This window comes from Amphibalanus amphitrite, unplaced genomic scaffold (assembly GCF_019059575.1).
Source record: "Amphibalanus amphitrite isolate SeventyFive unplaced genomic scaffold, NRLGWU_Aamphi_draft 000319F_arrow, whole genome shotgun sequence".
Classification (NCBI taxonomy): Eukaryota; Metazoa; Arthropoda; class Thecostraca; order Balanomorpha; family Balanidae; genus Amphibalanus; species Amphibalanus amphitrite.
Window position 1 is genome coordinate 254592 of NW_024881814.1, and position 27282 is coordinate 281873.

Genomic DNA, 27282 nt, shown 5'->3' on the forward strand with positions numbered 1-27282 from the left:
TAAATATGACTTTACAGTGATTAGAATAGAAACGTCTCTTTGATAAACTGAGGCCTGTTTCACTAAAAACTTGTATTTACAAGTGTTTGTAGTTTACAATTCATAAGTATTTTTACCAACTACGTAAAAGCCGATTTCACTAAGCTTCATCGCCAGTGGCACCTCCGATAAGAAAATGTTTGCAAATAAACTTGTAAACAGTAAAAATGTTTTTAATCAAGAACTATAGCATGTTAAAGATACTGCTTCTTTGTATCAAATATTGTCTAGTATTTATGTCAAAAGCTGCCTAATTAAATTAAAAATAATGATGCTGTTGGAAAAAGATATAAATGATAATTCACATTGTCCTATTGTTGAAAGAAAATGACACGCAGAACATTTGACAGCAGAAGACTGTTGAATGCAATTATGGCGCGCGAATGACAAAACATGACGATATTTTAATACCGATTATTTTGCTTCTTAGGGTGTGTGCTAAGTAAAAATTGAGCATGAAACGACTCAACAAAGCATAGTTGTTCTAAATATATGACTGTTTTGCATTATTGCACAAAAAGTATCAAAATTCCGAACGTCAGGACCACTGGAATTTCAGGTTTGTAGTTAGGATGTTTTCTTTCAAGTTTCTGGTCTTCGTGAAACAGAAAGTTTGCGATTCCCATGTTTTCTAGCAAACTTTTTCTTGTAAAAAAGTTTGCAAATTTTAAACTCAAAATTCATGTTCAAAGGTTTCGTGAAATCCAAATCTCAAATGTTGGTAATTATTTCTTGTAAACTCAAGCTTTTTCTTTGTAAATACAAGTTTTATTTGTTAGTGAAACAGGCCTTGGTCTGGATCCCCTTGAATGGAATGAGGAGAGAGAATGCTCCTTAGGTATATTACCTTCGATATTTTTTATTAGTTTTGTGTCTTCATCATATGCAATTTTCTTTCGTGGGATCACTCGGCTTGCACGAGCGCGGCGCGCAACTAGAAGTCAAACTTCGGGTTGTCGAAAATGGTTTCCACTCTTGCACTTAAGACACTTTGTTTTGATATTAATCCAACCACCCGATAGTCTTCTGAAATACATCTCCCTGTGTGGTGGTGCTTTTTCTCGACAATTCCGAGAATAGCTCAAAAGTCAAAGGCCATATCGCACTGTAATTTATTCACAAATAAAAGTGTCTTTAGTATCTCCAACACTACGATTCAGTACAACATGATCACCTGCAATTATCCGTATCTGACATTTCCCGTTTATTTCTGCTGGCTATATCGGCCGCAGCCTAAGGTAATAGATATGGGAAAAAACACAGAGAAACGACCATTACCACGCCCACTCAGTAACGTCTCTGCGGTGGTCGCCTCTACGCACCAGAACGCCGCCGAATAGGCATTGTGCGTTTCTGGCGGTTCCCTCATGGAGAATGCGGTAATTGCCCGTTTTTACCGAGTTGACATCCATCTGCCAGGGAAGTAGGTATAAGGTGGGTGGTATAGTGCTTGCGTGCAGGCAAATTAGCATTAGCGGATATCGTCGATTGATGATGTCTGATGCCATTAAAAAGCATGTCTGATATGTGCCGACTTATATTTGGAGAGTCTTAGTGGTTAGTCCTAGCTGATTGCTCGAGTCCTGACATGAGAGGAAAGGACTGCTAGAAACAACCAGTACCTAGACATCCACATTTCACAGATACAGGCAACCGTCATAGGAATTACTAACGGATGGTGTTTGTCAATTGTCAAACAACCTGCGGCTAACCTCTTTTGTCATTTATAGTACCTCGTTTATGCTGTTGATATACAGTTGAAAACATCAAACCGCGTTATTGAAAGGAAAGGCTCAAAGTGCAATCCCTCGATTACCGGCGATGCAGTTGTAGTTGAGCGCTAATGAAGTGCTAATTATGGCAGTTACCAGTAATGATGGTCTGCCGATATTCATCTATGCATGTAGTAGGTATGTTTCTGAATTGCATAAATAGCTTGTAGAAAGGGGCCGCTGATAGATAGTCCAAATGCGAGTCGAATTCGGAGTCGGTCGGAATCGACATTACGTGGCTTGTCATCCTTGTTTGTTTAAAATATTTTGCGTCCGTCTTCTGCCTTTCCTGTCAGGCTATTTGCTGATTATAATATTGGATAATAAAAACGGGTGGTCCAGCATTCGTTGGATCAGGACTGGAGATTCTGTGGGGTCGTGAGGATTCAGAATTGGGACCCTTGTGTGCCAAAACCTCACGAGGTTTCCACGCTATCAGTCTATAGTGAACTGACTCTTCTTGGAACAAGTTCGATATACCGTTTAAATCGTTGAATCACTTTTGCCGATGCAAGGCATCATTATCTTTTTATAAAACTCCTTCAATAGGAAAGAACATTTGGTAAAATTGGGCTCTTCAATTCCCGTCAATACAGCCTTTATTCAGCCCGGATTCTGGACGACTCGGATCGACTTGAACGTCACACGCCACACAGTCCTTGCGATGGAGAATCCGTGGCGAAAACCATTCGGCGGCGTTCTAAGCCGCTTGATGTTGAGAGGTCAATACAGATGGCAGGCACAGCGGATATGCAGTGCACGGTTTGGTTGTTACCCGCTCATTTTTTTTTTGTATAATTATTATTATTTGTGGATTCTGCAAGAAAATTATTTTTTCTACCACATTCTTAAAAGCTTGAAACACTAAAACCATAAACCAACAAAAATCAACGCATCGTTCGTCTGAACTCTCCCTGTCCCTGTTTATCGTGTTCTCGACTTTGTTCCGGCTTCTGAGGCCTGCCGCCACCAACAATAGGGTCGAGGTCGTGTGCGGTACCGGGACCCTGGCTGGGCCTCCGGCGCGGCGGCGCCGCAGGTCACGCTTCGTCGCCGTTGGCCGGTCTTTTCAGTGCGCCGGCTGGCGCATACAGCAGCCATTAGTCGTCTCCTGTCGGCTGGGAACTGAGTGAGGAGTCAGGCACGCGAACTACGCCAGGGTGGAGGTATAGCCAAGCGGGATCTTTGTAGTGGTTGTGTATGGTGATTCGGTAAGCACAAACAGACGATACGTTATAAGATGTGCAGGGATGGATTGAAATGGGTTAGGGTGAATGGGGGAGGCACCAAAGATAGTGGCCATCGCCCATCAGACGAGTGACCAATGTTCGTGGGTCTCGATCTTCGATAGATGGTGTGAAAATGGAACAGTTAGGACTGCGGTGATCGTTAGGATCAACAAATGGCGATCGCTCAATGCTGCTTGGTATATTTGCTGAATGCTGTTGATGACATTCGCTCCTTTGCCAACACATCGATGTCGTAAAAACATGGTAACACTTTATTACAGAATAGATACCTACAGTTAAATCTATAATTAATTATAATTGGAAATATAATGCGATCCTTTTAATTGAAAAAAGCTAATACGGTTCTCAATTTCAAAATCCGTTTATGCATTTTAATTAGTCGGAATCTCAAGCTTCGACCGCACCGTCCCTTTCTTTTCTCCGGTGTCATCTGGTATAGAGCAATCGTGAGACTCCGCCCCTCCGCCAACAGTTTGACATTCAACCGACATTCTACTCGGCACGACAGCGTCTTTACTCCTCAAACGGCGTCCCGCCCTGTCCCGTCTGATCACCGATTGTACACGGCTGACTGAGTGGGGCCCTGAGCTGACACTCCCGTTTGGGCGGCAATAACGCCATACCACGCCGCCTCGTCAGTCTCCGCAGTCACGCGTCGGAAGGCGGGCGAACGGACAGGCGGGCGGTCCCACAGACCCTCTCACAGCGGATTGTGAAAGGACGCGTCTGTGGCAGCGGCGGCGGTAATGGGGTTGGGAACTCGATTTTTTAAGAATGCATGAAAATGATCAAACTATTTTCACAGAATTTATGGTGCATACCATTGCCTCATAAAATCAATAAGCTGAGAGAAATGGGGGAAGAAAGATAGGAAACTTGTTTTGAAAAGTTCTTGAAAAAAGATGCTTTTGATGCTGTTACGTCACATGTCACCTTCTGCGGTTGACAAATAATGGCGCATCTGGCGCACCACAGATTACATGTTATATCAATGGGTGAAAGATGTTGTTTGCTTCACTCTGCCATTCGCGCTGTTTTTAACTTTAAATTATGCTAAAACATTTACGGATGAAATGTTCAGTGTCAAAAATTGATGTGTCTGCCGTGTACTATATTCCCACTTAACATGAGCGCATGATAAACATTTTATGTACCTCGAATTTTCAAATGATAAAGATGATGAATCGGAGGATGCTGAAAAGCAAAAGCTCATTCCAATATTTGGACTACTTTACGATTAAAATGTTTACATTCCTGTCATCTTATTGATCATTTATTTGTTCTTTTTTATGAAAATAACTTAAGGCGTTGAGAACCGAGGTAATTTCTATCTACCGTGCCTTAACTTACCAGCAACAGCAATCTATCTACGCCCTACGGTGGCAAGGGAGACTGTGAAAGAAGCGTTAGATGGATTCTAAACAATTCTTTTGTGATCAGTGGCGTATCCAGGGGGGAGGCCAAGAGGCCATGGCCTCCCCCTTTGGCATCAAGCATGCAAGTGGGCCCTTTGGATCACTTGACTGCAGCTGCAGTGACGTACCCAAGGCGGGCCACGGGGGCCCCGAGGGGCCCCTGGTCACCTGAGGGGCCCCTGGTTATCTGGGGGACCCTTGGCTACCTAAGGGGTCCCTGGTTATCTGAGGGGCCCCTGGTTATCTGAGGTGGCCCCTGGTTATCTGAAGGAGACCTGGTTACCTGAGGGGCCCTTGCTACGGGTCCTGATTACCTGAGGGGCCCTGGCTATCTGAGGGGCCCCTGGTTACCTAAGGGGCCCCGGGTTATCTGAGGGGCCCCTGATTACCTAAGGGGCCCGTGATTGCCTGAGACCCCCTGGTTATCTGAGGGGCCCCTGGTTACCTGAGGGGCCCCTAGTTATCTAAGGGACCACAGCTACCTGAGGGGCCTCTGATCTCTTGGGTGGCCCCTGGCCAGTGTCCTGAAGAAACCCTGGTCACCTTAGGGGCCCATGTTTACCCGGGGATTACCTGGTTATATGAAGGGCCCCTGCAGTCACATGAAGGCATTTAGTTACCCGTGGAGCCCCTGGAATAACCGGCCCCCGGTTATCAGAGGGTCCCCTAGTCACCTGGTGGGCCCCTGGTCAATTGAAAGGCCCCTGGTCACCTGAGAGGCCCCTGATCACTTGGATTCAACGGCATAGCCAGGGGCGAGGGGCACGTGTCCGTTATAAGGTTTAGGGTCCCCTCGGGCCCGAGGGACCCTGCGGTACCAATTGGCAGCAGAGGGTTCGCGCTGGCCACGCTTCAACTGGAAAGGACACCACAGGGCTTGTGAGAACACCCCATGGGCTCTAGTGTAGTCACACTTTCTCCCGAAAGGCCCCACGCCGGGTTCTGAGGGACCTTGCCGGCCTCTGAGGGACCTTGCCGGCCTCTGAGGGACCTTGTCGGCCTCTGAGGGCCGTTGCCGGCCAATGAGGGATCAGCTGTAAGGGCCCCATACCCGTTTGATATGGCCTCACGGTCCACACCAGTGTTTCTGATGGCCTTCACTGCCACCTCTAAGGGCCCCACACCAGTGCCTCTTAAGGGCTTACTTCGGTGGCTCTGAGAGCCCCCACACCGGCGCCTCCGAGGGCCCTAGGCCAGCGCATCTGACGACCACTTACCAGTGACTCCGAGGGCCTCTTACCGGCCTGTGAGGGTCCCTTGCCGGCCTATGAAGGGCCACCAGTAACTTTCAGGGTCAAACTGCGTCAAACTATCTTAAAATGTCATTTGATGGCCCTCATAGGCCAGCGTAGGGCCCTTAGAGGCCAAAGCTGAGCCCCCAGAGACTAGCGTGGAGCCCTCAGAGGTCGCTTTGGCGGCCATAAAGAAGCTTAGACTTGAGCGTGGGACCCTTTGACGCTGGCGTAGAGCCCTAAGGAGCCAGCGCTCAGCCCTCTATGGCCAGCGTGGGACCCTCTAAGGCCATTGTGAGGCCTTCTAAGGCCAGTGTGGGACGCTCTATGTCCAGCATGGGGCCGTCTATGTCCAGCGTTGGGTCTTTTAAGCCCAGAGACATGGGACCTTCTTTGGTCAGATTGAGGTCCATTGGCCACGGAGACCAGCTTGGGGCCCTCTGAAGACAATGTGGAGCCCTTTTAGGCAAGTGTGGGGCCCTCTGTGACCAGCGTGAACCCTCTGAGGCCAGCGTGGGGCCATCTGTCATTTGACTCCAGACTTCAGAAGCTGGTGCTTGGCCAGTCAGAAGCCAGCGCGGGCCTTCATAGGCTGGCGTCGGGCCATTAGAGACCACCTCGAGGGCCTCGGCAGCCACTCTTCAGACCTTATGCATGTTTGGGCCCCCTGAGACCCTAAGGTAGGAGTGGCCCTTAAAGGCATGCGTGGGACCCTCAGGGGGCATCATGGGCTTCTAGAGACCGGCGTGGGTTCGAGAGCGGCATAGGGATATCAGAGACTGACTCAAAGGCTCCCAAGAGCCAGCGGGGGGCCCTGTGAGGTTAGCCATAGCATGGGTCTCCTGAGGCCATTATGGGGCCCGGAGGCCAGCGTGGTTCACCCTTTTGCCGGTGTGGGGCTTTCAGAGGCCAGAATGAGCCTTCAGAGGTCGGAGTGAGGCCAATGTGGGCGACATAGAGCCATCAGAGTCTAGATCAGAGCTCAACCCGAGTCGGGCCCTTCTAAAGTTTAGGGTATCAGCCCTCGACCAGAGCAAGACACTAAGAGACTGGCATCTGCCCTTTGAAAAAATGTTACAATCTTTAAAAAAATGGCAAAGACATTTTGCTTTTGATGATCTTTAGTGACCCTAGCCGCTAGGGTCACTAAAGATCAGTAGGCATATAGTTTTTTTTTTGCTTTGGTCGTCGCTAGGGCCTAGCGACGACCAAAGCAAAAAAAAAAAAAACTTTATGCCTACTGCTGAAATAAATTGTACGCTACAGAGCTATCGATATCGATGCCTTTTTCACGTTTCAACATTCTTTTTTTTAGATTGCCGAGTGTGCCTAAAAAGGCTCCCTCACATGGCGAAAGTGGCAAAGAACCGCACCTGGGTGTGAGTTAAGTACACTACTACTGGGGCCCCTAAGGTAAGGATGGGGCCCCTCGAGCAGGTTTGGCCTCCCCCTTTCCAAGATCCTGGATACGCCACTGTTTGTGATATACTGAAGGGCAAAGTGCAGAGAAGAGCGTACAAGTCCTGTTTTGTGCCAGGCTGTTGCAGTAGCACTTATGAAACTCTGAAAACGATCTTCGTTCATGTCCCGAACAACATTACCTTGAGGAGATGATCGTCTGCAATAGCAGGAAGAGCTGATGCAAATACTTTGAAATCCACTATCAAGTCGGTGCTATTGTTGTAATGATCACTGTGAGGTGAGATATTTTGTGCAAGGGCTGAGTGTAATGCCCAGGAGATGACCTCCATTCGCCCCCTGACCGGTCAGGGTTATAAAATTTGAGTGGATGGCGGTCCGTTTGGGGTTCAGATGTCAATTGTATTTTGTTACTGTCAAACAATACATGTTATGCTGGCAGCGAATGTGTGTAACGTCGTTTTTCGAAGCAGAAGTTAGAACTGTAACGGCAGAGTGCTTGCTGGTCTCATCGTAAGTATTGTAAGTGTTGTAAGCAAAAGCATTGTCAATATTGTAAGTATTGTGAGCATTGATGTATGGTAGATATCACCTCACATGATCTCGGCTCAGATAACCCTCTCCGGTGTCCCTGTCAGTAAATGGCACTTGGATCATTACAGATAAGATAATTTGTCATAATTCTTAAAGAATTGGGTGGTTTTGACTCGTTTACTCGAGGTGCAGGTCGCATTTCAATACTTTTCCATAGGCTTGCAATGTAAAGGTCACGACTCTGACCTAACCTCAGGTCACAGATCAAAAATTCTGAGATATACAAACGACACATACTGCAGGTACTGTTTTGAAGACTTGATGAGAGGAAATAACTTCGTGAAAAACTCAAGCTCTGACGTGTTTGCAAACTTTTCTGAGGTGGGGTCAACAAACCCGCTCTGGTTACCTGACCTGACCTGACCCGGCATTTTTTTTTTTTTTTTTGCTGGGATGTGCGCAATGAGCATTTAGGAAAAGTCACCAAATATGAGCTGAATGTCTCGCGGCGTTTGGCAATTGTACAAGAAAATCCTGAAAGGTCTCCCCGTCCGAAATAGGGTTAATGTGTATATGAAGAGTTGCAGATGCCAAACATACCCAGATCTAAGACTGCAGTTCCCAGCGCCGCTGCAACGTTTTTAAAACAAACATACATAGGACATACAAACATGTATATAGGATACATAGGATACATAGGATGACAGGCGAATAACCGCTCACGCAAGGAGCGGAACTCCGCCCCGTCCAAAGTGGCCAACAAAGCAGAGGCAGAGGCAGCATCACATCTTCCATCAAAGAACTGGTTTCTGGCTTGGAAGATGAGCTCCATCTTTGCATCCAAGTCGGTGCTGTCAGGAATCAGTTGGTCTAATGGAGTGAGAGTAGTGAGACGACTAGCTATTGTATCAGAGCTGCCTGGTCTTCGTAGCATTTGCACCGATTCTTCTCGATCGGACTCTGAATTCTGTCCCTCCTGCGTATTACTTGAGGCATTGCTATGTAGCTAAATCTTTGGCAGAGTTTCGTTATCCATGCTTTGCAAACAGTGCCATAACAACACAGTTAATTAATCACCAAGCTTCTTTGCAAGTTCCAATACAGTTGAATCGCACGCGATTTGAGTGCAAAAATCAAGAAAAGTGCCAACTTGTTCTCGTAAAATATTTTGAATATTGACCTAAAAAAATGAGTAATTTCCAGATAAAATAACAGCGAAATCAGTTTTCGCTTGCCAATAAAACTCACAGATATTGAAGCTCCATTATTAAAGGAACATTTTAGTATATGCCATTCTTGATAAAACTTCTTAGCCACGCAATACCAGCGCAAAATAAAGAGACACTGAAAACACGACCAATCACTCCGATTTACCATAGGAAAATACCAGGCTGGCACGGTCCGCCGACATCAAAACAACGGTGCGTCAGCTGATTATTGGTCCTCCGATTCAGGAGAAATATTAACGCGGGAACGCCGGCGCTAAATAAAGGCGGTAGGATTCACGGCTTCGCATGATCGTGTGCAATATTTTTTATAGTATCAAGCGAGGGGTATTGCTGGAGTTTTGCAAATAAATATTTTGTTCTCAGTTTGGCTATGCGATCGTGAACACTTTATTATCATAGATACGATATGAAACAGGATAAACAGGCCAACCCAAGGCTTATGTAGGCCAACCTTAGACTTCGCATAGCCATGGCATAGCCATGGACATTGCGTAGGAAGGTTTAGGTACTCGCCGATCGTACCACGATACCACGGGCAAGATATCAGACTTTTGGGAGTTTTGTGTCGCTGAAATGTATTTTAAGTGCTAAGAAGGAAAATAATTCAATTTAATGATGTCATGGACAATGGACATTTAGCCATTCCAAGCATATAATTTGCCTGGCTTCGACAACCAGATAGCCAGGTTTATTTCAAGAGCTTCTAAAGAGGTAGTGGATTTAATATCGTTTCTATTACATTTATTTGATAATCCTACATATCAGTAAACCTGCCACGCTATCATTCTCGGCGAGCGAAGCGATTACCGGCACATCGTACCAATGCCAATGCAGCGTCGAGCGTCCGATGGTTTACGATAGGAATTATAACAATCGTTTTAAACTAGCGCTTTTTAGAACCATGGTCCGAAATGGTAATTCAAAGAACCTCTTCCCCTTTCAACTCACCTGAAAAAGCTGCTTCCGTGTACCACCCAGCACCCGTTTCGTAGATATATCAAAATCATAACCGGAGGCGAAGATTATCTTTATGATCTACCACGATTCGTGGGGCTGACTAGTACCGACGGGGATCCCACAAACACGACGGTCACATTCATTAAAGGGACCCTCCCATCTTCAAAAAAGTTTATGAATTGGCATGAAAGTGATGTCGCTCGGTTCAGAAAGAGCGAAAACGAATATCTACCAAATTTCACCGAAAAATATTCACCGGTTTTCAAGATATTAGACTTTTACTTTTGTTTACTTTTTTGGGATCTCCGCTGTTTCTAGCGACTTTATTTTAGAAGTGCGGCGTTTGCGGCAGATGTTGCGCGCAAATAGCATATACCACCGCGTGCTACAAAACGTTTTAGTCAAACATTTAAAAATCGTTAGATATTTGCGCTGACGTCACACATTCAGAGGGGTATTCCTAAGCATTAGCCCCTCTGAATCAAAATGCTGCAATTTTGAAATTCAATATTTCCGATTTAAGGCATTTCTCGATGTTGTGAGTGCCGAAACCGGTAATTGTGAGCCAGGGACCCCATTTTGGCTATCTCAACTCAAATCTAATGTTAAGGTGGGAGGGTCCCTTTAAGCATGATGTACGGCGTAAAGCACCACAACTCGGCCCCAAAAGCGCAACCTTCTGAGATATCTTATATTTAGTTTCAATGCTGGTACTGGTGCAGTTTCAATGCTGGTACTCTGCTCATTTCTGTTCAATGAAGTTATTTCTCGCTTAAATGCGCCTCACATTAATCGTGTGCTGTGCTCCACAATCATTGCGCCGCGCGCTCTTCCTTCTTATCGGCCCCCTTGAGATCGTATCCATCAATATCTATTTGCTTCTAAGTTCTAATGACTTGTAGAGAAACAATTTTAGAGCGTTTAACAAAATAATTGCATAACGAGCGATGGGAAAAGCCCAATCGTCCAACTCATAAAAAACTTTGGGACACAATCAACTGGAAACTGTTGGTAGTTGGTACTTTCGCGCATAGGCGGCGGAACGGGGAGGGCACCGGGGCACCGTGCCCCCCTTTGATTTTGGCATTTTAACAATGGGCTCTATGGGCGTTACATGGAAAGAATGGGACCAAAAGTCGGCAGTGCCCCCCCCCCTTCCCCAGTTGAGCTGGGCGCAGGTACTAAATGGCATCAAAGGAAATCCTATATTCATCTCGCCGCATTTAAGCGCACCAATCGAAAGACGACAGCGTGACCGCGCTGACAGGCAATCAACCTGGCCACATAAAACTAGCTAGTGCAAGGAAGATGTCTATATAAACCACTGGACCATGCAAAGCGTTCAGTAAATAAAATACGAGTAAAGATGACGCGTTTGAGGGCAGACTGGCCAAACAGTGACGTTACACGCGGATCTCAACACTGCACAACACATTCATCAAAAAAGATCTCGTGGATCCCTATATACGTCATAACTAGCCCTAGTACGGGGGTATATAGCCATGGACGTAAATGGCCGGCTTAAGGCACAGGATCCCAATTGTCATCCCCATTACGTGGTCCCCAGAAGTCGCCAGGCCGAGAGCTAATGGCAGTTAAGCACATCTTACACGTGCCGACAAACGTGACACAATGAATCCAATAATGAGTCCGCTAATAAGCCTGCCTAATTCTGCATGTAGGCTGCTATTTACCACCACGGCGGAAGGCTAAAACGCACCCATACAGCTCAACATAGGTGTCAATTTCCGCCGGGTTGGGGGTGCTCAAGCTCTTTAGATTCCCCGCCGGCTCGGCTGGCTTGGCTTTGGAGCCCCAACAGACGGTGCGGGTCAAGGTCACCGCTAAGGCAGCGGCGGATTTGCTGCGCCCGGGCAGTGGGCACCCTCAATTCGGTGAAAATCGACACCCATGCAGCTCAACATGACAAAACGCTGCATACAAGCGCACGTCCTCGCATTTAATTGACGCATTTAACTGCGTCACTAACCTCGTACACTGTACAACACTGGTGAGATGACTGTCCGAAGGAAACTGCCGACTTTGGCTGGCAACATTCAGGGTTGGTGACTTATGTACTGAGTTCGGCTGGCTGACGGCGATGTGACTTCAGGACCGGTTGATGAACGGGCCATCCTAGCCCCATACTACAGGAGCCCAGCTGGTCTTGGCGAGCGGCGGCGACTGGACGAGGCTGGACCCCTACTACAGGAGCCCAGCTGGTGCTGACGAGCGGCGGTTACTGGACGAACGGGTCAGCCTGGACCCCTATTGCAGGAGTCCGGCTGGTCTTGGCGAGCGGCGACGACTGGACGAGGCTGGACTCCTACTGCAGGAGTCGAGCTGGTCCTGTCGAGGAAATAGTTCACCTTTAACATGGGATTTTAAACTGAGATAGCAGTCTGATAGAGCAGATTTGTGTATGCCTTATATTTGAACCGTTTGAGATATTCACCTTTTATCAGTGAATATTGGTGCTTAAATTAATGTTCTAGTGCTCATTTACAGCAAGCAGAAACCTCTTCAACACACACAGTGGCCAATCAGCGATGAGAGCACTTACAGGAGCAGAATCCCTTGCAGCTGATAGGTTGTTCAGCTGTAAGTGTTCATAACTATCATTAAAATAATGAAATCCCTTTAGAAGAAGTGTGTAATTCCAAGTTAGAATACATTTAAATTTTATTCATCACATTTTTAACACACCTTTTTAAATTTTATTTATCAAGTTACTCACAGAAGGTGAACAATTTCTTTTAACACTTACCTTGCTTCAATGGTGACATGTAGCTCTTGCAGCAGAGAAGGCACAGCATTTGGCTGCAACTTCAAATATTTACTTGTTGCTATCAATTATTCAGTTTTGAAATGCATACAGGTAGGTACAATGAATCTTGGGTTCTCCTGTAAGAATGCCGACCGCAGAAGCAGAAGTTCATCCAAAGCTTGCGCCTGAAAAAGGGCCAGGTTTAATTATCATTATACCATAATCACATTTATGCCTAATTTGTAAGAAATAGGTTTAGGTTAGCAGAAATAGGTAAGGTTTTGACTAGACCCCCTGGGCCCTGGGTCACAACAGGAGATGACCCCCGTGATTGGTGGGACCACCAGGCACCAGCACTGGCACAGTCCGTTCTGACCACCGCACACCTATCAGCCACATTTAAAATGCACTACACTACATCCCCCACCACCTGACCACACCAGACCAAATCTGCACCGCGCTACACAAAATCCGCACTGCACCAAGCTAAATCCACGCCACACCAAAGCCTCACCAGCCGGACAAGCCAGCACAGACGAGATCTTGTCGAAATTGCCATGCTTTGCAGAGTGCATACTGGCCTACCTGAACCTGACCTTACCCAGCATATGAGCCTGACTGTCCTTAGCACTGGGAGCTCATTGAGACCAGGCCCCACAAGCCTAGTGGCCTCCTGAAACCTGATTTCCATATGGGGTGAGCTATTTAAGAATGGTGATCGGATATCGAACGTGAGACAAGACAGCAATGAGCAGTGGGCGGTTCATGCAACCATAATCATGTTTCCTTACCACAAGTATCAAAGCAAAATCAAAAATAGCTACCTATCGAATTCAAATTTCACTGGAACCTCACCTGCATGGATCTTAAGTGAAAGGATCTTGATGCATCTGCACGAAAGATACATCTTGATCCACTCATCTCAATCTTGTTTTTCTGCATCCAGGGCATGCAACACTTCTGGTCAAGGCCGTATATAGGACATCGCTTCTGGTATTTTTGGCACCACACTCGACTGCTGAGCTCAAATGCAAATTTGGATTGCAATCACGGTCATAAAATACTGAATATTGAATCGCAATGTATGTTCAGTCGATGTACCCCTCGTTCGATGTCTCTCAGACGACGAAGATTGTACGTCGTCCGGCCAATCCCGTTCTAGATCAACGGGGGCTCGGCTGCAATTATGGAATGTGATTGGCCGAATGGCGTAGAATCTTTGTCGTCCGAAAAACATCGAACAAGAGTAATGTCGCTACTGCGCCATTGTTGCATCGAATTCGCCCCATAGAAGCACGTGTTAACTCTCTCCCATAGGGCCCTGGGTTGACTCTCTCCATAGGGTCCTGGGTAAACTCTCCCCTTGTCTATTTTCTTTAAACGGGGATAGTTTGGACAACAAAATATTTTCGACCTCAAAAAAATTAAAACTTAATTTTTGATGTACCTCATTGATGCAAAACATCAGAAAAACATTAGAAATTAAGTCAAAGAAACCGATTATTTATAAATGGACAGCTGACGGCATGCCTCCCGTGTCCCCTGGCTTGAAGCTTCGGCTCCGTGTTACCTTAGTATTCTATGACCGTGGAAAATACATAGAAAATGTATGTCTCAACTGCGCCAAATATACAGACAGTTATATACCTACATGTGACGTCATGATTAGCCCGACCAATCAGAAGCAAGTTGTTTTCAGCCACAAATAATTAATTTCTGAACTAACTAGGCATTTTTTTAACAAAGTGATTTTAAATTAAATCATTAAAAATTCTGAGCTTTTTTATTTTACCAAAACATACAGAGCATGCAGATAGGTCCCAACCCTATTGTGGCGACTCTAGTGGCGATTGCAGCCGACTGTTGTCCACGGTCCATCGGTCACGTGGTCTACACACCAGACGGTCCCCGGTGGTCACGTGACTGTTATGTTACTTATGTGTGTTCAGTGGCGTACGTCACGTGTCCGATGCTCTGTGACAGCGCTCTCGAAACGCTGTGTTTGTGACACTTCGGCAGATGCGCTGGCATTCGTGTGGTCTGGTTTTCTCGAGGACAACTGATTTCGCCACACGCTGCCCGTAGGTATGCTGTTTGGACCATTAAATGCCTGCAATCCGCCATTGATGAATACCGTTGAAATTCAGTCTGGTTTTCAAAGAGTCGTTCGTTGACCATGCTCATACACTAGCATCAGCTGTAGGTATTCTATTTATCGGCGGTCTGAGCTGCCTTTGGTGACCTGAGAGGTATGGATGGCCGCATTTTCGGCCGACACCCGAGCCGTGATTCTCCGTAAGACGGACGGCCGGCGAGCGCCTCCGAGATTTACCGCTCTGCCCTCCCCGCCCCGCCCCGCCCCGCGGCGGTACAGCTGAATGGGTAATGGGCGGCCGTCCGTCTTACGAACGCCCAGAGATGAGAGCTTAAGGATGATGCACAGTCTCGGCCCGGCGAGTTATGCGGGGTTCTTAGACTTTCGGGTCGTAGTGTTTTGCCAGGCTCTGCTGTGATATACACCAGACACAGATATAGCCGATACAGGGTGAGCGTTTGTGGGATGAGCGTCAAAGTAGCGCGCTTTTTGTTTCTGGATTAGTTTGTGCTGGAAAGAGGTATATTTACATGGAGCCACAACTGCCACAGAGAGAATCGCTTACACGTTGTGATGCGTTCTTCTTGTTGCGTGCTGGACATGCCGTTACTTTGTATTTAGCTGTTGTAGTTTTTGTTGCTAAGAGACCTTTTTAAATGACCCTTTTCAACATTGTTCTTTGCGTTTCACACCGGGCACCTGGAATGCCAGCCACGCTTCAGCCGCGGCAGTTTCCTTACAGCGGATTACAACCTGCTTTTGAATTTATGATATTCCATAAATAGCCATGGCTTAGTGTCGGCAATATTCCATAGAGGCGGGGTTTGCAGGAAAGTGCGTTATGAATAACGCATTTCTCTGGCATTCATTGCGAACACTATGTGGAGTTCATTTACTTATGGAGTTTGGGGGCACTGCTTAATAGCATCCCCATCCGCTTTTATATTTCATGTTCTATCGAGGTTCTGTTTCTTTGCTTTGCTAAGCTTGTGCGGACACTCTTGGTCCATGATGAAAGTTTTTTATGAAGCGAATTTTTAGCAAGAGCTAAGAAAGCTGAATTAGAAAATCACGATTACCTAATTTTAGTGTATCAAAATGTATGATTTATTTATACAAAAAAAAGAAAGCTCGCTGTACTGGCGGAAAACCTCCCTAGTGATTGGGTGCTGCACCATTTTGCTGTCAATTGACTGCTCCCATTTTTCACAGATGCTGAAATCCAGGAATGGTACAAGGGATTCTTGAAAGACTGTCCAAGTGGAAACCTCAGCGTAGAAGAATTTAAGAAAATATATGGGAATTTCTTCCCATATGGAGACGCGTCAAAGGTAAAATAATGTTTGTGGTGTGTTTTCTTTGATTTGCTGTTTAAATCATCTTCGATCGATAAACATCCACAATATCGTGTTAGTAGTTGGTTTATTCAAGTAGAAAAGGGTTTGGGTTGGCATTTGCATTTGCAACTTCAAGTGCTGCCTAATGTAGGTATACTTTTGTGCGAGCTGCATCAGCGCACAGGCTCCAACGCTGGCACTAAAATCAGTCTTCCTACATTACCTTGACCCTGATTTGTGTCCTGTGATCTCTGATATGTGACCTGCTGCCTCCTACATCATACATGTGATACGTGACCTTCGACATGTGCTATGTGACCCCCGCTGACCTCTGACCTGCCCCCCTCCTCCCGCAGTTTGCCGAGCACGTGTTCCGGACGTTTGACGCCAACGGCGACGGGACGATCGACTTTCGGGAGTTTCTGTGCGCGCTCTCGGTCACTTCGAGAGGTCGACTCGAGCAGAAACTCAAGTGGGCCTTCTCCATGTACGATCTGGACGGCAACGGCTACATCAGCCGGCCAGAGATGCTGGAGATCGTCACGGTGAGCTGGCATCATCATCATCGTCATCCTCCTCATTATCACGAACAGCAACATCCTCAGGATCACTGCTTAACTTCACAAAAGCGAAACAAGCTGTAAGGTTTATAAGGACCTGTTGATTGTTTGAATTGGACAAATTAATTCGTATATGATGTAAGATAAAAACACCAAAACCACCCAACGTTTCGTGTTATTCACTTTTTCAAGGGTGATATGACACATTTTACCTACAGAGTCAAGTACGTTTTTTCGGTTTCGTTCGAATATAGCGCGGGCACTTTTTCACAAATTTCCTCTGCCTTGAAAAAGTGAATAACACGAAACGTTGGGTGGTTTTGGTGTTTTTATCTTACATCATATACGAATTATAAGGACCTCTTCTCTTGCTGTGGTATTCCCTGTTGGTGTATCGTTGTCTAGAATCCTATCTATCGTCGCCCGCCATATGTCAGTTGGCAGCCGTCATATGTGCCCAGGTGACGTATTTGTCCAGCTGACGGTAGCCGTCACATGTGTCTACCAGCTGACACGAGCGGCTCGGTCCGACATGATTGGCAGAATGATGATACACGAAATAGTCCGTCTTGTTGGGTAGGGGTACTCAGTGTCGCGGGGTGACTTGAGAATTATTTTACAGGCGATGACTGTCTAATCGGGATGGTTACACTTGCACTCGTTAAGCATACGCACATTTTTCTGCAAGTTATTATTTTTAACTCAAATGCAGACCCACATGAACAAACACCTCATTATTCTAAACACAGGCCACTTCGCTGTCACCCCGCTCCATTTAGCTCGTACGTAACCAATTCTACGTGTCCGCTGCATCGAATTGATATTTAGTACCGTGACAGGTGCACCCGTATGTCCCAGATACATTGAGCTGATTTCCAACTAGCAGCTGTCCGCCTCTCATTTACCCATACGCCATGCTGACGCAATAGCCCATGCTGAACACGATGTCGTTTTGCGTATTACTTGCGCGAATGGTTTGTACATGTCAGTTTCACGCAGCGAGCTGGCTGGAACCGAGGCTGATGCATTGCTGAATTTAGATATCTGTGTCCTGAATAAAGCAGTAAATATGTGTGTGCGGGAAGGGGGATGCATTTAATTTGTTGGTCACTCCACCCTGTAGGATAGTGTTTTTATTTTATCGTTTGACAGTCACACAACTGTAACAAATTCTTTTCTTTTTTGTTCTGTGATCCTCGGCGTTTTGCTCTTTGACATTGACCGTCCTGTGACCTTCAATTTTATGTGACCCTGACAGCCATGTGACCTTGATCGCTATATGACCTTGACCGTCATATGACACTAACCGTCCCCGTCGTCTTTGGCAGGCAATCTACAAGATGGTCGGCTCCGTCATGAAGATGCCCGAGGACGAGTCCACGCCAGAGAAGCGCACCGACAAAATCTTCCGGCAGATGGATAAAAACCACGACGGCCGGCTCAGCTTAGACGAGTTTATCGAGGGCGCCAAGAGCGACCCGTCCATCGTGCGACTACTGCAGTGCGATCCCCAATCTCAGTAGTGTATACGGACTGGAGGACTGGATCTGGGTGTGGCCGAGCCCCTGTCGCTGCCAAAGAGCCGAACTCAGCACCTCTGGATGGTGGTGGCCGGGTTTGGGTGACTGCTGGACGCTGGGCCTGAGGGCGATCTGGGACTATATGCGGTCTGAGGGTGCCCCAGAAGACTGCCAGAAGGGCCATGGCGCGCGCCGCTGGTGCCGCAGCCTTGGTGATGTGGTGCTGGTGACGTGGGGACTGCTGGTGCCCTCTGCGGCCCAGCACAGTGCCAAGTTCTCGCAGTCGTGTCCCGGTCGGGTCCAGTGATCGAGGCAGCTTGCGTGGTGACGCAGCGTGTGACTGGTGGCGTCCTCTATCTCAGTCGGGTGTGTCGTGTGGCGCTACCTGTTGTGGTGATGCGTATCGTGGCGTCCTCTATCTCAGTCGGTTTCACGCTGCTGCGCCATCTATCAGAGCGGTGGGCCGGCCGTCGGGCGTGCGGGCGGGACGTGTGCCTTATTTAGTTGGGCGTTTGGAGGGGGTCGTGGGCCGAACGGGTTCATCTCAGCGGGGTGGGAGCGTCGACAGTGACCGAGTCAGATCTGGTGACGCGCGGTGCCCTGCGTCCGCCGGACAGCGTGGGCGACAGCGTCTAAACGACTTGAGAAAACGTTACCTTGTGTTCCGCTGGGCGTCCAACGCACAGAGCGTGTTTATTGTTCAATTATATTTTTGTTGATATTATTCAGTAGCTTTAGTTTATTTAAAACACCTCGAGAGCGGACATACATGAATCAGTCACAAATGTGGGCCGTCACTATGGGAGGGCGTCCAGGCTCGGGTCTGCCGTCGTTTTTCACGTGTTTTGGCGACTTTGTACGCCCCTCTCGGGGCAGCGGTCGGCTCCGGGCGGCCCTCAGTCCGCGGCGTGGGACCGTCCTGGCGACACCGGCCGGGCAGAGCGCGCCGCAGCCTCTACTCCGTAGCTAGCGGCCCCATTGCCGTGTTGTGTCTGCCCCTGTGCTCGTGACGTGCAGTCTTGTTCCGCCGGCCAGCCCTGTTGAATGGGCGATCACACTGCTGGGAGCGCCATTGTCCTATTTATGCAGCGCGCCGGCCCGGCGGACGGCCGGCGGGGCCCTGCGGTACTGTCCAGGGGCGGTACTGAGGTGGTCCTGGCGTCCCTGTAACCCTCGCCGCCCGCGACTACCGCCGCGGTGCGCCCGCCCGGCCGCCTGCCGGGCCGGCCGCTGCCCGCTGCCGCCTACTCTCACAGTTCACTGGTTCGCACCGTCTTTCCTTGCCGAATAAAGGTGAATTGAAAGTGATCCTACCCTGTGTGTGCTACTCTGGAATTTCGGTGTCGATGGTGGCCGATTTTTCTTCTTCTTTAGCTTGTTACAACTTACACAAAGTACACATAGGATCGACTTGAAACTTTCACAGAGCATAGCCCTTCTGCTTAAGAATACGTGGCCTGAACCAGCCTGACAGTTTGACCCTCAATATACTCAATATATTATTTCATCATATACTCAATTCACTCAATATACCCTGGTTTGACCTACAGAGGTTAACAAAGGTATCAACCCCAAATTTGCATAGCAGATTGTTTGTTGCCCACCTAAAGGAGCTAGAGCGCCGAAAATGGCACGAAACGCCTCGCTGGGACCTGGATCTACTTTTCCACTATCGATTTTATCTCTAAGGGTCACGTGGTGACTAGGTTATGTACGGTTCAGGTCGTAAAAGGCTTGCACAGAAGTTCTTGAATGTACGAGTAAGCAAAGCTGCAATCCCAAGTGTATCATTTGATAGCCCACTGGCACTATCCATTAGACCGTAGTATATAGCTATTCCTGTAAACGTATAGCGAATAGGCGACTTTCGTAATTCGTTTGACCTCAACACTGTAAATTGTAAAAGAAGAAATGCATTGAAGCCCAACTTCAGTTCGGACTAGGTCCTGCCCGACCAAAGAGCCTCGGATCCACATCAAACTCGCGGACACCAGAAGCCTTGTAGAAAGTCCGTGGCCCAAACCATTCGGCGTCCCTCGCTGAAAATAGCTCTAAACTTACCTTCAGAGGTCTGGTAGGAAAAACTCGCCGATTTTGCGCCGATAGGTGGATACGAGGTGTCCCAAAGCCGGACTGAATCTGGAATGAATATAATGGACATGCCGTCTTGATGAACATGCCGTAATTCAAAGAAAGGCAATCTCAATCGACGGTTTCGTTTTACACACCAGCTCGCGATGATTGGTGCGTTTGACTGACCTTTAGCATGTCACTGACGTGGGCGGGGCCAGCGTCGAATCCGGCCAATCCGGTGTCGGCGCGGCCGCTGAGGCAGCGGCTGTCTTTGGCTGTGCCGTGAGTGTCCTCGTTCTCACCGTTTGACCGCGAACAGGGAAAGGCTGGAGGTGACTGTCTGGCTGTCGGAGGACGACAGGGGAGCGGTGTGCCGGAGACGATAGACGATATGTGTGGAAGATAGATGGTGTGTGCTTTGCGCATATATATATCGCATATATGTATGTAATGACGTGAACGGAAGATGTTCGTCATTTTCAATAGTAACATCAGGGATGATGAGAAGTCAGGACAATTTATTTTCACCTTTAACCCGCGCCGTGGGGGGGGGGAGGGGTTACGCCTCCCCCTCAGGTTTTACGCGAATGTCTCAAAGCGCCGCCGTTTCCGGCACATATTTTCTGCACATGTTGTAAAACCTTCAGACCCGGGTCGTCCGAGGTCAGGTCACCAGGTCACGTCAAGTCACCTTACCTCAGAAAACGTTCCAATACTCGCTCTAGCTACACCGACTGAACGATCGCTTTTAAACTTTCAGCGATTGATAAAAGTAACAGTTTGTATGCATGCACATGCATGTATATATCGGAGCTTCGATATGTGTGACCTAAGGTCAGGTCAATTTGGAACCCCTCCACTGGGTATAGTCAATGGGAGAACATTGAAATGCGCCTCTTTTGGGCGAACATCGTTCTAAACTCTCCCAAACGTCGGCTAATTGGTAACCATGACACATTGAATCGGAAAATGGAACCCGTGACCCCTCTTTGTTCCCCTGAGGTCATCTCAGGTCATGTAAGGTCCCAAGCAGTTTTTTTGACAATAACTCTTGATAAAGGCGTACTATGTAGATTGTAGAGCCATGAAAACACCTCGGATGTGTTTAGCTCAACGATACGGATCGACTGATATGCAATGTGACCTTTTTCGGTCAGGTCATGACCTTGACCTGAGGGCAAATTTTTAAGAAGATGGCATTTCAAGTTCAAATTATAGTTCATTCGACGCGTCTCGACGAGAAAAAAAAAACGATGCTGGTAAAGTGAAGTTGTAACTCTATAGTCAAATTTATTACCGAAAAAAAAAATCCGCAAAAACGGCTATTTTCCCAGTCCCATTTCGACCATTGCATCCCAAAAAACAGACCAATATACCTAGCATACACCGCCTACCTATCCAACGTCAGGACTCATGGTGCCGGGCTTCTACTGTCGTTCCCTACTGTCGTACTTTCCACACATATCGGTCATTCCAGCACCCATGTTCGGTATGGATCAGTCCCACGAGCCTCAATATTTAATACAGCCGACAATGCGTGCTGGCGGGGAGTTCCACGCCATGCGGTCCTGTACCGTGCCGCACATAGAAATTAACCCGCGCCCCGCTGGGCTATTCAGCCATACGCGCCCTGCTGGGGGGGGGGGGCAGATTCTGCCCCCCCCCCCGTCTAACTTCCGAACCGATGGTCGTAGAAAGACGGGGAAAACGGCAATCGAAAGCTCTCAACAAGGCGGATCTTAAGAGCCTAATTTTGTTTGCTTAAGTAGGTCAGAGGTCAGGTCAAGGTCAGGTCAAGGGTACAAAATGCAAGTTTCTACAGTATCGGCCTTGCACCGTAGTTGCCGAAGAATGGACAGAGAATGATTGCCCAAAACGTGTTCTTAGACTACCAAGACAATATTCGTTGCACACAATGTCATTCAAAGGTCAAGGTCAAGGTCAGGTCAGGTCAGGTCAGGTCACCAAAAACAAAATATAGAAAAGGGCATGTGCGACACATGTTTTATGGGTCATTTTACTCATGGAATTCAATAGGCACACTCAATAAGTGATATGGACCACCTCTGGATGAATTTCAGGTCGAGGTCAGGTCAAGGTCAGGTCAAGTGAGGTCAAATTTTGAAGTTGGTTGTCAAGGCCTAAAAAGGTGTCTATCCGATGCAGTTTTTCACGGCGAATCGAATGGTGCTATTTTTGTTTCCGTACGAGGTCTAGAACTTCCAAAAATCATTTTTCAAAATTTGTGTGTGTCGTGACGTCATAAAATTTTGAATAACTCCCACATTTTTGAACCGATTCTTCTAAAAATTGGTATGTAGGTGCACATAGACCACTTCTTATATTCGGTTTTTTTTCGACAAACTCAAAATTTTGGATTTTATAAATATTTTCCCAAAAAAGTCAGTTTTTTGGAAAAATTCTGGCCAAAATCCAAAATTTTCAAAACATCGAGATAGCCATTTGATAAACAAAGTAGAATCACGTATAACCTTTTTTGTTACGTCTTGATTCCTTTAAAAATGAAGATGTTAGCGGCGTTTGAAATTTTGCCGTTTTTGAGGCGAAAATGGCGAACATGACGTCACTAAAACGTCAATTTCTCAAAAAATTTCCGACGGATTTCGCTCAAATTTTCAGGGAGCGTGTCAAATTGATGTATGATAAGGTACTGAAAGTTTGACGTCGCTGGCGTAACGCGTTTAGAAGTTATTGGCGAAAAACGGGAGGGGGGGCAGATTCTGCCCCCCCCCCCAGCGGGGCGCGGTTTAAGACTTTACACCACAGCACTGCAATGCTACCAACGATAGAAGGAAACCACGCAATTATGCCTACATATGCGGTATATTTTATTATTTACTTTGTATTATACTCTTTACTTTCCATCGCCCCTTCTTCATATGCTTACCTATGTCTAGATCTAAAACATGAATATAACTATGTAACATTGCATATTTCCCTTTTTTAAATCCTTTCTCCTTCCCACCACGGCCGTGCAGCAGTGAACACTGTCCTGCGGCCGACTGCAGCCGGGTAGCGGGGTACGTGCTACTGCACCGTTCGGCATGTTTCCACCCTATAAATCAGACACCCGGTGGGCCTTACAGCACTACCTCCACAAAGTCGGTCATACGTGTACCGACCATGAAATGGCCTGTAGCGGAAGGAGACCATGGGGGGCAGGCGGCGACCCATAGAAATGTCGCCGGCCGAGCCGCTGAGGTTACTGCAACAGAGGCGCCTCCAGGAGTGAGGATATGAGGACTGCAGTGGCATAGATCAGCAGCAGAGGCGCCGCCAGGAGTGAGGACAGGATGGCTTGTTTGTTTTGTTGGGTTAGGCCCTTTCGGTCCATTAAAGGGACTATCCCACCTTCTAAAATGTTGTTAAAACCAGTTAAATTGTGCCCGACTTTATAGATTGGATGACCAGGAACACGGCTCTGGCATTTATTTTTTCATTAAACATCTTAGGCTTCCCATATTCCAAACACAAACTTTCAAATATGTGACGTCACAGCCCAAAATTACCTCCTTCCCCAGGCCACATTACTGTCATAAAGCTGATTCTTTTTACTCTGTAGGCACCACAACAAAGTTCAGACCAAGTTTTAAGCGATTTTTCAACGAACAAACCCATTTAAATCAGAATGACTAAACGAGGTGACGTCACACTAACGGTCGCTCCATGTTGAAGATAGGGCCTTGTACAAGGCCCATTTTCAAATGAAGGGAACGAATTTCTTCAACACCAAGAGGCCGCGGGGGTTGCAACCTAGATAGATAGTGGTTTCTGAACCTCGCCGCAAACTTGGCTATCTCAACTCAAACCCCATGTTAAAGGTGGGATAGTCCCTTTAAGACCATTTCAGAGCCGGGAGGATGATAGAATGTAGGGGGAGACATTGGTCTGGGCAGGCACCCTAGTGAGTCGCCGGGGCTGAGCCCGTCCAGAGGACAGGCCACCCAGCCCCAAGGCACTCACTGCACCCGGCTACGGGGTGCGCTCCCTCGGGAGCAGCGGTGCCGCTCCAAGGGAGCAGCCCGCATGAGATAAAGTTGCCTGTCCAGCCCGGAGGGGTTTGTGGCGTGGAGGAGAAGGATTTCAGTATCCTGAGGATAGAAGCATGGAACGGTGACAGGATGGCTGGGCCCTGCTGTTTAAGTACCAGGAAGCGGAGCGGCGGGTAGCGGCGTAAGGTAAAACAGGGTCCTGCTCCAGCTGACGACATAAGTTTCATCCTTAATCAATTTCACTACACTTTTCGAGTGGCTCGGAACCTCAGGTAATTGAATTGGACTCACGGAAGGTACGCGTTATGCTGTTGTGACCGAGTTCGCAGGCGCATAAGATCTTGAAGTGTCTGCGATTATAAATGTACCTATTATGTTCCACATACATATGTATATTCAAGTTCAGTTGATTCAAGGCTCGTGATTACTATCCAACTGTGTCGGTCGATCCACAGTCCATTTAGTACCGGGATTGAGTTTTGAGACCCATCGCTCACTTGAAATAATACCTAATAATAATAATTAAAATAATAATAATAATAATTTGGAGGACGGCAAGCTGAGGCCGACAGACCATGCGATCGCGTTCCTCATACTCGTAGCTAGCCTTCTAACCTGAGGTGCACGACATTTTTCTCGCCGATCTACCTCCTGACGCCCCCCCCTTGCTCGTTAGGTGGGCCGACCAAGCTGAGGACGGGGGTATGTGCGTGTTTGGGGGGTGCACCGACTAGGGGTACACTACACCGACTGTGCCACCAGTCTGTCGGTTTAGTGCAGACCACGGTACGACACAGCGCGGGCCAACGCGTCCGCCGCTACCGCCAAGTGTGGCCCTATCGGTGAAATAGCTGACTGGCTCAGCGCACGTCAGCGCAGGTGAGTGTGCACTGTGCAACCGCCCCACCGTGGGGACTTTTGCGATCCTAGCACGACATAAGTGGCAAATACGAGTATTTTGATATCCACTTTCTTTATATTCTTTCTACGCAGAATTGTCCAGTGTATCCGAATCCGACCTTAAATCGCTTTAAAAATGATGACTTACACATCAAAATACGTCACAAAGTGAAGGGTTGCGCTGACTAGCACCGTGCTCCTAGGATAAGGCGAAAAATTACATGACGACGGAACGCCTGCTCACTCGTTTAATCAAGCACCAATTCGATGTTGCGACATGTTTTTATAATCTGTATTTAATGAGGAATACGAGCATATGCATGAAAAGTTCGAAAAATAATCCAAAGGTATGATTTTTGAATGAAATACAAAAAATGTTAACATGCCACTTGTCTCGGAGATTTGACTCAGCAAATCATAGCCTTACAAAGTGAGTTACGCGGTGTTACGTGTGGAAACACATATCAAAATATTCTCCCATAAATTCTGCATTGGAATCAACTCTTATCTTTTGCCCACTTTTGCCCAAACAGCTACTACGAGACATCAAAGCAGAAGATGTCGCGTGACTCCCAGCGCTCCGCCGCGCTGCCCGGCGCCGCGGCGGTCAGCTGACTGCGGCGTACCGCCGCAGGAGTTACGCGTGGAAACACATATCAAAATATTCTCCCATAAATTCTGCATTGGAACCAACTCTTATCTTTTGCCCAATTTTGCCCAAACAGCTACTACGAGACATCAAAGCAGAAAATGTCGCGCGGCTCTCAGCGCTCCGCCGCGCTGCCCGGCGCCGCGGCGGTCAGCTGACTGCGGCGTGCCGCCGCAGTAGTGTCGTGCTAGGAGGGGCAAAGACCCCACAGTGCGCCCCCCCCCCCCCCCGCTGCACGCGAGGAGTGTATCGACGTCTCCATTGTGCACAGATTCCCAGCAGGTGACAAGAGCCATCGACCAGTTGTGGAGAGATTTACAAAAGTGAGTGGAAACGTGTGAGTGAGTGAAAATGTAGAAAATGTGAGTGTATCTGAAACTCTGCGAGATGTCCCCAATGACACTCAGATTCCCCAGCTAGTCTTTGCGCTAGCAGTCGCTGATTGAATGGTGAAGCTTATGCGGCTAAAAGGCGACGACTCTTGCTGGACATCACTCAACATCAGGAGGGCAGCAGATAAAAAAATGAATGAGTGTGTTATCGTGGATAGTGTATACCTGGTTTTATCAATATTACCCCTCGCATGTGTGCGGCGTTTGCCAGCTTCTAATGTGTAGGGGGGGGGGGCGGTTGGACCCCCCTTGCCGTTTGGCCCCTGGTTGGGCTACGGAAAAAACGAGCGTGTTGCCCGTGACGGGAGGAAGCCGATGATACCCAATTTTAAGGTCCTAGGTCATTGGTTGACCTTCCAGGTCAGGTCAATGGCCCAAAAATCGGGAATATCGGGACCTGTTAGAAAGTCGTAAACTGTGGCTGCTAAGGGGCTTTTCGGGGTGCTGATCACGAATATCGTGCTAGTTTTGATCACAGATGATGTCTTTAAGCATTTGGACCAGGTCGGGTCAGGTCAGGTCAGGTCAACCAGTAGGGGTCGTGACGGTTATTCGTAGTACGTGTCAACCGTCTGTGGCAGGTTCGTAACATGTTACGAAGGCACCAAAACTACTTCGTTAATTAATGTTCAAATAGTTTCTAAATTCGAATTCAGGTCCAAAAACTAGCCTAGAAACATGTATAGCTCGAAAAAGTGAACCGAGGTCACCAAAGGCCAATGACCTGACCTGACCTTCAGGTGACCTTGACATCCACCCAAATGCATGGGAGCAGCATCAAATCACATGTTTGAACGTTTGAAACCACGAGAAGCTTGCAAACGCGCGACTTATGTGAGCCGACATATGCCGAATCGCGATTCCGGCCAAACATGTGTTCGAGAAATAGGTCACAGGTCAAAGGTCACTTGGGTCAGGGTCATGAAATTTTCAGAGTAGGTGTAAAATTGATCAACTCGAGAGTACTGAAAGTTTCATTGCAATCAAACGATTTTTACGTGAGTTACTCGCGAAAAACCATGGGGGGTCCTTCCGACCCCCCCCCCTACACATGCGAGGGTTACATGATCACGAAATTTTTTCTAAAAAATTTCAGGCAGGCTGTCTTGTTTCCTTCATTTTTCTGCCC

General features: G+C 47.5%; 1 protein-coding gene and 1 long non-coding RNA gene across 4 annotated transcripts in view; one reads left to right on the plus strand and one right to left on the minus strand.

Annotated features, from left to right (window-relative positions):
- The window catches only part of LOC122388351 (neurocalcin homolog), a 153645-nt gene extending 134211 nt beyond the window's left edge, over positions 1-19434 (plus strand). For both annotated transcript variants that reach the window (XM_043379381.1, XM_043379382.1), the window contains 3 exons: positions 15922-16040; positions 16403-16591; positions 17935-19434. In XM_043379381.1, coding sequence (XP_043235316.1) covers positions 15922-16040; positions 16403-16591; positions 17935-18129 — 503 coding nt within the window. In that variant the 3' untranslated portion in view covers positions 18130-19434. The remainder of the gene's footprint in view (positions 1-15921; positions 16041-16402; positions 16592-17934) is intronic.
- Positions 11393-13886, minus strand: LOC122388353. 2 transcript variants are annotated; one of them, XR_006257774.1, is made up of 4 exons: positions 13874-13886; positions 13470-13677; positions 12615-12799; positions 12138-12196 (listed from the first exon to the last, which is right to left on the minus strand). It is a non-coding gene; the product is annotated as an uncharacterized LOC122388353 (long non-coding RNA). The 2 variants fall into 2 exon arrangements; XR_006257772.1 differs by having other exon boundaries at positions 11393-12196; positions 12615-13677.
- Positions 19435-27282: the final 7848 nt, after the last annotated feature.